Below are 12,818 nucleotides of genomic sequence, written 5' to 3'. Positions count from 1 at the left end.
ATGGGTGAAAAGGAACTGGAAGAAAATGATTGGATTTGGAATGCGGGTATGAAGAAGATTGGTTGTGGATGAACAGGTTAAGGTGGCAATGATTTGGCCTTAAGATTGGATCGGTGTAGTGTATTGGGGAGCACAGGTAAAGGTGTTGGTTGTGGGGAAACAGACTCTAGTGAGAAGCAAGACACTCTCTCTCTATAACCCATCCGTCAAGCTTCAGAGCGAGTTTTCTTCGGCTGCGTATTTGGTATTTCAGTATTTGGTATTTCAGTTTACATCCAGCAAAAAGTTAAAACCGCAGGCTCGCAGCGAAAAAAATCTAGTCCAAGTGCTTTCTGGTTTATGTCGATCAAGACTGTGGGATAGAGTCACTCGAAACGCTATACCTGCCGGCGACCCGCGTTCCTAATCGCGTGAACCCAATCGTTGGGCGTTCGCGATCCGGATCGGCAAACATAGCGATCCCATATATGCCGCCTGCATTCAATCAACACCAAACATAGCCCAGTATCGATCAACGCCAAACATAGCAATCCCACTAGAAGAACGAAGAGATTCGGCGATCCGGCGACCACTTCTTCTTGGCGGCAGCGGCGGCGGTTTCTTCTACTTTTTCCTCTTCCCACAATACCAACAATGGTGGTAGCGACAAGAAGAAGGTGGATGTTCTTGAAGGGTGAAGACTGAGTCGACGCCTCAGCCATGTTCTTGAATCTGGGAATGAATCTCTAGAATTTTGGCGATGGTTCTCTTCTCTAATAATGCGTTGTGGACCTGTGGTTCACGACATGAATTGAGATTTTTTTTTTGTCAAAAGCATATATGATTAAGCTGATGATGATTATCTACAAAAAAAAAAAATTAAAAATTAAAGGCAGCTTTCTTTATTATTTATTTTTCTGTTATTTGTTAATTTACTTGTTTATCCTCCAGAAGTAATGTGGTTGTCATAGTATGTTAATAAGGGGTATTTACGTAAAATAAAAGTCCTTTAGGTTATCTCTTTATTATTTTTTATAATTTTATTTATCATAAGTAATTTATTTTAATTAAAATTAGCTAATATATCATAGCGTACCGCGTACCGTAAAGACCAGCGTACCGCATACCCTTATCGAAACGTTCTGCGTTTCAGGTAACATTGTGTAGGAATTGGTTTGTCTATTCGTCCTTAGCATACATAATGGTACTGAACCAATGTGATTCGCAGTCGGTAGGTTTTAAACACCTCAAATCGAATTTGAGGTGTGAATGTTACAAAGTAGAATGAAATGAACTCTTCATGTTAGACTCTTCATTTTAGGCTCCTCTAATCCTTTCTGATTTGTCAAACTCGAAGTACTACAAGATTAAACCCTGATGGTATCCTGCAAGATTTACTACTATAAGTGAAGCTGTCGTATAAATGCCTTGAAAAGGCTTTATTAGGAAGAGAATCACCAATGGCTCGTTGCAACTATATATACAGTTATGCAAGATCGAATACATACAGTTTTTAATATTAGTAGAAAACTTTATAGATATTTGACAGATAGTCTGATATGAATTATCTGGCATCTATTGTTTGATTCATATTCGTATAAAATGTAGGTTGAGTGGTAGAGTTGCAGATTGCGGTGGTACGGTAGAAACTGATAAATCAATGGCCGTTACCTGCTGAAAAGTCGGCATCCTTACAAGAGAAGAAATCAACGTCAGTTGTGTAAATCCTAGTGTGGTTCTGTTAGGCCTCTAATCTTGTATAAATAGGTACGTTTCTCTGGATGTACGTAACAGATTGAATCCCATATTTTCATTACTTTGATAACTTCTCTTGATTCTTAATTTAAGATATACAATTCCCAACCTTGTGTAAGAATTTACTCCTTTAATTGTGGATCATATGAAGTAATTGGTGTTTATGGTGTATATTCTATATATGATGTGATAGACTAATTGATGAATCCTAATTGATCAATCAGAGGGAATTTCCTATATCTATTTCCATGATAGATGGAAATCACTTAAGTCATTGATGGAAATTGGTCCTCTCTCACCCTATATAACCAGTGCACAATTCCATCTTATGTACACACAAAAAGTACTCAAAACACGTATGAGAGTTTGAGGTGCAAGGGCTGAGAGAGAAACCATTTCCTTTGGATTGACAACTTCGCCAAACCACTACGTCTTGGTATACTACATATTGCTCCAATGGAACAAGGTATGTAATTTATGTTTTCCGTCTTACGGTTAATGTTGTGAGATCATGTAAGTTCTAGATCTTGACTTTATGTATTTAATCTCTTACATGTGGTATTAGAGCTCAGTAATAGAGCTTTCATGATTCTCCATTAATAGAATATATATTGTTTTGTTGTATATTTCCTACCGCGTTTATATATGCATATGAATTTTATTTACAACAAAATATATTTATATGAACGTTTCGCTAGTTATATGATTAATTTGGTTTGGTCATATGTTGTTCATCTGTAGCTGTTTGTTTGTTTTTATAAGACTTGCATCTTATGTATTATGATATATGATCATAATGGAATAAAAGAATAAATATGGTACTGTAAGCACAAATGAAATAATGGCATAACTCTTGTAGTTTGGTTTTGCTAGTTTTATGAATGTCAATTTTGATTGTTTATTTTATCTAACTTTTGAATTCATAGTATGGCGGTTTCTTAGTCACCAAAGTGGTCAAACCAGTAAGGTCTCATGAATATCAAATTAGATGATTATCAATTGCTTATGATATTGATGCATATGAAATGAAAAATTGCCTTGTAAAGTTTTAAGTCTTACTCATAAGCATATTGATTTTCATTATTCATAAGAATTTAAGAATCACCCAAAGGTAGATTAACCATTCATATGATTAATTAATAGAATGGAGTTTTTTAGTATAAATCCTGTTAGATGAGTTTTGGAGATCCAAAGATTGCAAGCTTGTCTGATTGGGAATATACTCATTACTCAAATGACGATAAATGCATCATTTTTAGTTAATTATCTGCACGATAACTACCCAAAGGAGTATTGTGTTGATATACTTACTATTTATAAGTGTTTAGTGACTCAAAGAATTAATGTTGTGAGCCCTTATATTATTGTGTTGCAGCTCATGTTTCGCTTCATTTGCATGCTTCATCTATTCTAGTGCTCAATGGACTGAATTTCTCGGAATGGTGTGAACAAGTTCAGTTTCACTTAGGTGCTCTGGATCTAGATTCGGCACTCCAAACCGAGAAACCCGCTGCTCTAACTAATGAAAGCACAGATGAAGAAAAGGTTTCCATAAGGCCTGAGAAAAGTCTAATATACTGAGCATTATGTTGATGTGAATGACTATAGCAAACACCATAAAGACTACACTTCCGAAAGCTGAAATTGCTAATGAATTCTTGAAGAACATTGAGGATCATTTCAAGAGTGCTGACAAGTCTCTTGCAGGGACATTAATGGCTGAACTTACCACCAAGAAATTTAATGGTAGGAGAAGCGTGCATGAGCATGTTCTTGAAATGGCTAATCTGGCAGCAAAGTTGAAGGCCTTGGGAATGGATATGGATGAGTTCTTTCTTGTTCAATTTATTTTGAACTCCTTGCCTCCTCAGTATGAAGCATTTCAGATTAACTATAACACTATTAAGGATAAGTGAAATGTTAATGAATTGTCCAATAGGCTTGTTCAAAAGGAAGGAAGGCTTAAGCAACAAGTACAAAATTCCATTCATCTTGTAGGTCATGGAGCTTAAAGAAAATTTGGAAGAAAACCTGGAAAGGGTGCTAAGAAAGGACCACCAAAGAACAATGGACATGCTGATGCTGCTCAGGCTCTTAATAAGGGACTGAAGGACAAATGTCATTTCTGTAGAAATGATGGACATTATCATCATGATTGCCCAAAACGTAAGGCATGGTTCGAAAAGAAATGTAAGCCTTTGGCTTATGTATTATTCGAATCAAATTTAGCTAAAGTTCCTTATAATACTTGGTGGGCTTACTCAGGTGCTACTGTTCATGTTTCTAATTCGATGCAGAGATTCCTTACAACCCAAAGCCTAAATCCAAATGAAAATTTTATCTATATGGGGAATCGGGTTAAAGCACCAGTTGAAGCCATTGGAACTTTTCATTTGATTTTAGATACCGGCCATTATTTGGATTTGTTTCAAACTCTTTATGTTCCGACTTGTTCTTGGAATTTAATTTCTGTTTCCAAACTTGATCTTGATGGTTTTACTTTCAATATTGGTAATAAAGGTTTGAGTTTGTTTAAGAATAAATCTTTTGTTGGTTCTGGTATTTTGATTGATAGGTTGTATAAAATTAAGCTTGATGGTCTTTTTGCTGAAACACTTTTAACCTTGCATCCTAAGGTTGGAACTAAACGTAGCTTGACAAATGAATCTTCCTCTTTCTTGTGGCATAAAAGGCTGTGTTATATATCCAGAAAAAGAATGGAGAGATTGGTAAAGAATGAGGTTCTTCCGAACCTAGATTTTACTGATTTCGGTGTTTGTGTGGATTGCATAAAGGGAAAGCAAACCAAACACACAAAGAAAGGTGCCACAAGAAGTTCTAAGCTTCTTGAAATTATTCACACAAACATTTGTGGATCTTTTGATCTTCCATCTTTTAGTGGAGAAAAATATTTCATCACCTTTATAGAAGATTTTTCACGTTATGGTTATATCTATCTATTGAATGAAAAGTCTCAATCTGTAAATGCCCTTGAGGTAGTCATCACTGAAGTTGAGAGATAGTTGTTAATGTCTAAGATTTAGCGGTAGCTAAATCTCGATTAACGCTGGTTCGAGGGGCGTACCACTACTTGTGATATTCTTACTGCTTCAGCTATCTGTCAAGTGAAATACAAAGGGCGTTAGAAGGAGACCGCAGTTAGCGGTCTTCTCTTCTCTAATGCCTAAGTCAGCCAATGTATTTGTTTTGACAGAATAACATTAGGTAAGTAGTAAATGCTTAATTAATGAGGAGAGAGAAGTGGACCTTTTATAGGTGGGGAAGAGACTGATCTCTTCTTTGTTTTCAATGTGGGACTGATATGCTTCAGTTCCCAGATTCTGATGCTTCAGCGAGGTGACCTTGGTGCGGTGCGTGGCAACGTGTCAGCGATGACCTAGGGGTGAGCCGTGGCCCAGGCGATAGCTTGCCTGGCTGTGCTTTCATAGGTAACACCCTCGATGGTTTTTGGTACCGCTGGCGGCAGTGTGAACGTGGCTCATTGTAGCTAATTATACCTAGGCAAATGCTCATGTAAGTACAAGTCCCCCAAGTCCCCAGTCAAGGAGGGCAATCTTGGTTGGGGAGTTGCCTAGAAGTTTGAAGCGTTACTTCTCCTAGTCTTGCGAAAGCATAATTAGCTTCAGTGCATTGTCAACCATGGATTTATTCTTAGCAAACGCTTTATATCCTTTCGGGTGGGCCCCTGCTAGGCCCCCCAGGGAGTCCCCCACTCCCCGGCTGATATAGGCCTCCGTTTGGCCAGTATATTTTTTGTTGAGTGGAGCTGAGCTAAGCAGTGGGTGTTGGGTAGGGAGCCCAATCTTTGATACCCGAGTGGCGGGGGTCAACGTGCCTGATCAGTGCTGTCGAAGACTGTGTTGACATGTCCCCTTACTTGTCCTGGAGGAACAGAGCTTGACTGCAACGCCGCGTGGCATTTGTTGTCATTATGAGGCATTGCCTCGGGAGTCGCCGTTGGCGGAAGTCCCTCCGCTGAGAGTCAACGGTAAGATGCGTCGCAGGGACCTTCTTGCCTGCAAGGTGGAGGGGTGAAGTTCCGCTAGCGGTGTCATGCTCAGCGGAGACTCGCTTGTAAGAGGAAAGGGAGGAGTTCCGCTAACGGTGTTGCGCGTAGAGGAGACTTGCTTGTAAGACGAAAGGGAAGATATTCACTAGCGGTGTTGCGCTTAACAGAGACTCGCTTGCAAGATGGAAGGGAGGAAATCCGCTAGCATTATTGCGCTTAGCGGAGACTCGCTTGCAAGATGAAAGGAAGGAGTTCCATTAGCGGTGTTGCGCTCAACGGAGACTCTCTTGCAAGACGAAAGGGAGATCCGTTAGCGGTGTTGCGCTCAGCGCAGACTCGCTTGCAAGATGAAAGGGAGGAGTTTCGCTAGTGGTATTGTGCTTAGCGGAGACTTGCTTGCAAGATGAAAGGGAGGAAATCCGCTAGCGGTGTTGCGCTTAGTGGAAACTCGCTTGCAAGATGAAAGGGAGGAGTTCCGCTAGCGGTGTTGCGCTCAACGGAGACTCGCTTGCAAGACGAAAGGGAGGAAATCCGCTAGCGGTGTTGCGCTTAGTGGAAACTCGCTTGCAAGATGAAAGGGAGGAGTTCCGCTAGCGGTGTTGCGCTCAACGGAGACTCGCTTGCAAGACGAAAGGGAGATCCACTAGCTGTGTTGTGCTTAGCAGAGACTCGCTTGCAAGATGAAAGGGATGAGTTCTACTAGCGGTGTTGCGCTTAGCAGAGACTCACTTGCAAGATGAAAGGGAGATCCGCTAGCGGTGTTGTGCTTAGCGGAGACTCGCTTGCTAGATGAAAATGAGGAATTCAGCTAGCGGTGTTGCATTTAGCTGAGACTTCCTCGCTTTGCCGATTAATATGCCTGCTTTTGACAGTTACTTTGGATAGATGTTTCATCTGACAGCCCTTAGCACGTGTCTGCCATGCATTGGGCTGGCATGTAGGCGCACGTCTTCTCAGCACGCCCGTCACTTCGCCATTATTGTGAGTAAATATCGTGTTGGTAACCGACGCGACGCTTGGTTAATCTGGATAGTGGGTGCAATCGTAGGGCACTTGTACGGCTGTGGTGTGATGTCGTTTTTTGGTTGACGACCCGGATTGGCTTAATGTTGACATAAAATAGGGGGAAACCAAGGGGTTTGACACTTTCTACACTTCAAACCTAAATCATTGTCTTCAAGCTTTGCTCTCTGAGAGTTGAGGAGTAAGTTCTGCAAGTCGAGTGAGGGTGTTGACCTTGGAAGAAAGAGGGTCCTCAAAGTGAAGACAGACATCTTCAAGCGCACAAAGTTCCCATATTTTAAGTTGGTGATCTGAGTCTAGTGTTTATTTGATTGTTTGTTGTTTCTGTCACTTGATACTTCTGCCCTTCGAAGTAACTGTTGCCATTCTACGGTGTGTCTGAGGGTCTAGAAGGGTTTGGGGATTGGTTTGGGTGTTTGTGGCAGAAGGTTGATGGTTATGGATTTGCTAGATGGTCGAATCTGGGTTTTGGGTGTATATATGTTGTTTGATTGTTTTGGTTTTTTCTGGGTTTTTTGGGTATGGTTGTTCTTGGTGTTCTTGGATGAAATCTGTCAATAGGGATAGTTTAGATCCTTTTGGAACTAACTGACTTGGGTTTTAGGGTGTTTGCGCTGGCTAGCGTCATAGAGATCTCGAGCAGTGAGGATTCCAGGTCTGAAGTGTCGCTCAGCGGTTCAGATAGGATTTTTATTGATTTGTTGCATCCGTCTGCCCCTGCAGGAACCTCACTGATGAAACCGCTAGACATCGAACCGTTACAAACCATACTGTGGGAAGTAGCTATGGTTCATGGTGGGCGTCCCGAAATTTCGACGGCGAGGGAGGAAATCGCCGCCCTTAAGCAGCGTGAGGAGAGGCTAGCTAGCAATAGTGCTACTAGCGGTTCTGCTAATGGGGAAGATGCTGGCAGGGAAGAAATAGAATCGGCCTAGGTTCTTCGCGACAGTACTCCGGTTGATGAGGCAGGGGGTCCGATGACCATATCGGCTATCAACAGGCTGAAACGGGTGTTCCGCCTACCTGGGGTGATGAAGTTGCGTCCGCAGACGAAGGATGAGAAGGCGTCATTTCTGCCGGCGGGTTACGCCACTGTTCATGAGGCCGTGGTCCGTCAGGGAGTCACATTTTCGCTGCTACCTAACCTTCAGATCTTGATTTGCGAGTTTGACCTCGCGTTTGGGCAAATTTGCCCTAACATGTGGAGATTGCTGATGGCGCTGAACTCTCTCTGGCGGCTGTCTGGTTGCGAAGGTCTGACCGTGGCGGAGGTTCTTCACTTCTACGAACTTGTATATGTGAAGCACCAGGGTTGCAGTGGAAAAGTCAACCTTACCCGTCATATGGGGGCTCCTAAGCTGATTGAGAATCTGCAGGATTCAATGTCCCCCTGGCGGTCGACCTTCTATGTTGCAACCAAGGGATAGGAGTATGACGCGGGGGTGAACGAGCAGGTGCCGACATTTAGGATTAAGTCGGAATTCCAACCTATCCGAGGTTGCCACTAGCCCTGCTGACTAACGCGCTATGACTTCTCAATTTCTTCTGTTTTTTTTTTTTAACATCACTTCTGTTTTTGTGCAGCAGGCCTGCGTTTTACGTTGACGCGCAAGGAGTAGTGCCGCATAGCAAGGATAAAAGGGTGTTGGCGGAACCGCAACCTACTTGATCTACATTTGCTGACCGGCTAGGAGCTGTTGGCCGACTTGAAGCTGACCCGTACTCCTGGTAAGTGTCGTATACGGACCTGTACTTTGACTAGATTTCCTGACGCTAACTTGGCTTCTTAGTTTGCTTATGCAGATCCCCTTCCCAACAACAAGGCAAGCCTCGAGGCGTTTGAATGCGCGGCTGTTGAGAATTCATTCTGACAACACCGCAGCTATTTTCTTCTCCAAAAATAATAGGTATTCTCAAGGTGTTAAACAAATTGATCTAGAATACCTTGCCATGAAGGAGGATGTTCAGAAACAAAGAGTCTCTATTGTTAACATAGGTACAAAACTCATGATTGCAGACCCACTTACAAAAGGGTTAGGACCAAAGGCATTCATTGAGCATGCTGAAAGAATGGGTCTTTGTCATAACCCATGACTGTTTCAAAATTTTGTCTGTAAAATGATTGTTCTATTTTTGCTACACTCTGAGCTCTATAATGAATATATTTCTGATTAATAATTTTCCTGTTTTCCATTTAATGTACATGTATGAGTCTGGATGAATGACAACAGGAACGTCTCTATAAGTTAGAGATATGATGGTTGGACCATTAAGAGACCTCTGACTTATTGTCTACTGTTTGTAGTTTACTAATGATATAGTACATGGAATGGATTACTTCAATTTGATGCATGACCGCCATGACTTACTTTAGTAGGGTGCTTGCAATGGTATGTATGATGATCACATGAAAGTAAGGATTCAATCGATTGTATTGCGCGCTTAATGTTCGTCTATTAAACCACTAATTTTCTAACGATCCAAATGGGAGAATGTAAGAATTTACTCCTTTAATTGTGGATCATATGAAGTAATTGGTGTTTATGGCGTATATTCCATATATGATTTGATAGACTAATTGATCAATAAGAGGGAATTTCCTATATCTATTTCCATGATGGATGGAAATCACTTAAGTCATTGATGGAAATTGGTCCTCTCTCACCCCATATAACCAGTGCACAATTCCATCTTATGTACACACAAAAAGTACTCAAAACATGTATGAGAGTTTGAGGTGCAAGGGCTGAGAGAAAAACCATTTCTTTTGGATTGACGACTTTGCCGAACCGCTTCGTCTTGGTATACTACATATTGCTCCAATGGAACAAGGTATGTAGTTTATGTTTTTCGCCTTACGGTCAATGTTGTGAGATCATGTGAGTTCTAGATCTTGACTTTATGTATTTAATCTCTTACACCTTGAACATCACTCAGAAGCCCTCGATCGATGTTCTGGTATTTTAACTTCTTATTATGCCTTTGTGAAGAGGTTTGAGCGAGCTTGTGCAGCAGTAGTGACATGAGTATTAGAAGTAGGACCCTAGCCTGTTCGGCATAGGCCAAAGTCTGACATCTTAGTTTAACTGCAAACCAATTTTCATCAGTTTAACTGCAAACCAATTTTCATCTACAGTTATGTTAAGAAGACTAACATTTTCTTAGATGAAAGGTGTTAGATCCTGGCTTGTGAAGAACAGGCCCTCTTTTAATCAACACTCATGTCACCACTGCTGTTAAAGGTACCTTTGGGTTCATGGATTCAGAGTCTTCAATCAGACCTAGCCTTGGACCGTAACTGAGATCATTCCCAAATGCTTCAGCAACTTTGCCAAGACAGCATTGAATTAATGCTTGTCAGACGGTCAGACCAGAGAACTATAAGAATCAGTGCCAAACTACACAAGAAGATTTAATTGCAATTTTGTATCTGCACAGTTCTGCACAATACGAGTACCTGAGAGTCATCTACAAAAAGATCTTTTCTTTCGGTCCAGCCAATCACAAATTTAAGGCCTGAGCTCCAATTTCATAAGGGTCCCTGCATTCTTTTCTACAATTTTCATGACCATAAACATCATTTCTCCATATGATTAGCTAGTATAAGCAACTTCATTTGGCAACTTAATTTGCTTATAGCTCCAGAAGCAGAAAAAGAATGATCATATATAACATTCACAGTAGACTATGAATACTAATGATATTGCATGAGTTTATGACCCACAGAAGCTCTTTCTCACTTCCAAGTATTGCAAACCGCAGATAGGTGAATGATTATTGAACTTTCAAATGTTGGAAGAAACATATAACTTTCTCTCATCTTTTATATAGTTGAACTACAATGCCCTTCACTGACCTGTATCTCGAAATCTCAAGCCGAGAAAGTAAAAAAAAAAAATTTGCTCATAAGCTTAATTTGAGCATCATGAGAAGACCAACGTCTTAACCAGTCAGTCAGATAATTAATTGGTTCCAGAAAATCTGTAACAGCACACCTTTCCCTGATGGTAAATTAACTGATGTAGTGATGATATCCATTCCATTCTTCACAATCATTCACAGGAGATACCTGAAAATCACCAATTAGCTAGACAAATATGGTCATTCCAACTTTCATAAATTCAAAAGTGCTCAACAGGAATGCAACATTACACACTAATGCAAGCTAGTTTGCAAAAACTTTACACTGTTAGCCTGTTAAGTAGGTGTTTATGTAAGTCAACTTTAAAATCAACGATCAAAATCAAATGAAAGAACAATGGAAAGACTTCCGTTGAAACTTTAAAAGGAACATACCAAATATGAGCTTCCAAAATAGTCAATCTTTATCTGTACATGGAAGCTCTGCCATCATTAATTTAGTCTGTCATTTAGCTTCCCAGCTTAATTACAGCGATATTTTTTCAGTATTAAAGGCCAACCGTTCTTTTGTTCTATTTCCTGTAGAGTTATGCTTCAAGTTTAGGACATTTGTGAAATCCAAGTCGAGATATATAATCATTTATAAGAAACATTATCAACTGATATCTTTCACTGGTTAATTTTTGTTGCTGTTTTCTTGAGCTCCTCAACAGACTTGAAGAGAGGAGTAAGGCTTATCTCCTAATCTGGGATCTCGCCTTCTAAGTCCTTCATCGGGGAATAAATTGATCCATATCATTCAGTTTGACTTTATGTTAAATTTCAAAAAAGCATGCAGTGGTTGATTGAAGATAGTGTTTCCTTACCTTTAGCTCCAAGGCGTATAATGTCACTGTAAGGCAAAAATTCTGCATCTGCTAACCAGAACTATCAAAACCCCATAAACTAGCCACTAGCCACTATTTTCAATACTAATGAAATCAATATAGACACAAACATATGTATGATGACTTGTATACTAGGCTATTATTGTTTGTGTCCTTGTTTGATTATGATTAGGAGATAGGATTGATAAACCATATCAACTCAAAACCTGCTGAGAACTGGAGTCCTTCTTGGACCAGGAGAACAATTTCCTAGCTTTGCTATCTTAGTCAGAATATAAAGGCCTTCTCGATCCAACAAACTGAAAACATATTAGAGTCAGAATGTCATTCAAAAGAGAAAAGTTAGACTTGGAAGTCTTCTCAAGAAATCATTCCCGAAATCCTTCTGTGGTTGCCTAGCAAATCTTTATTCAGATTTACAGTAGTGTGCAGGTCATGGAGATATATAATCCAATCCTATACCTTCATAAAAACCCATATCAGCCGCGCAATCCGCTCCAACAATCGAAAAGACGATGACCACCGACTCCTGATACATGCTGAACCTAACGGAGAATGTAGGAATGGTAGTGGCCTTCTCTCGTTGCACTGGGATTACCCTCCATTTTGTGAGCACACCAAGCTTATAACTCCATTTGAAGCTTCCGAACGAATACCTTTTAACGAGCGTGTCAATGTAATCGGAACTTGTAACGGGCTCGTATATATGTCTTGTTGCTGATGATTATCATAGAGAAAGCATAGTAATTTGGAACCCTTGCATTCAAAGGTTTGTGTATGTGCCTAGGCCTAGCGAAGGTGATATGGAAATGGCAAGGACAGAGAAAAGCTATGCCTTTGCATTCAAAGGTTTGTGTATGTGCCTAGGCCTAGCGAAGGTGATATGGAAATGGCAAGGACAGAGAAAAGCTATGCCTTTGGCTATGATGAAAGTACAAATGACTACAAGGTTTTGAGACTTCTTTCATCAACCCGCTCGTGTGAAACTCAGATTTGGTCCTTGTTTAAAGACATTTGGAGGAGTCTAGAGTGCTGAAGTTATACCTGCTGACTTTCGGCCTGGATTTGCTGAAACACAAACTCTTGTGAATGGTGCTTTGCATTGGATTCAATCAGGTGAAGAGTGTTTTATTCGGTCGTTTGATATCTGTAAAGAATTGTTTGGCGAGATAAAGATACCCGAAGCTTTGAGAAAAGAAGAGATTTGCCAGATTTCAACATATATGAACTCGCTTGCTCTTTTTGAGCGCTATGAAGATGATCGGCAACAATTTGACATGTGG

General features: G+C 40.5%; 1 protein-coding gene across 1 annotated transcript; it reads left to right on the top strand.

Moving 5' to 3' along the window:
- Window positions 1-3,650, top strand: LOC112171438. Its single transcript, XM_024308622.1, has 3 exons — window positions 1-46; window positions 3,110-3,301; window positions 3,343-3,650. Exons 1-3 carry the CDS (start codon window positions 1-3, stop codon window positions 3,648-3,650), a joined length of 546 nt encoding a protein of 181 aa, XP_024164390.1.
- Window positions 3,651-12,818: the final 9,168 nt, after the last annotated feature.

The sequence above is a fragment of the Rosa chinensis genome, chromosome 6, assembly GCF_002994745.2.
Source record: "Rosa chinensis cultivar Old Blush chromosome 6, RchiOBHm-V2, whole genome shotgun sequence".
Lineage (NCBI taxonomy): Eukaryota > Viridiplantae > Streptophyta > Magnoliopsida > Rosales > Rosaceae > Rosa > Rosa chinensis.
The sequence above is the reverse complement of the archived record's forward strand: the minus strand, read 5'-3'. Positions and strand labels throughout refer to the sequence as shown.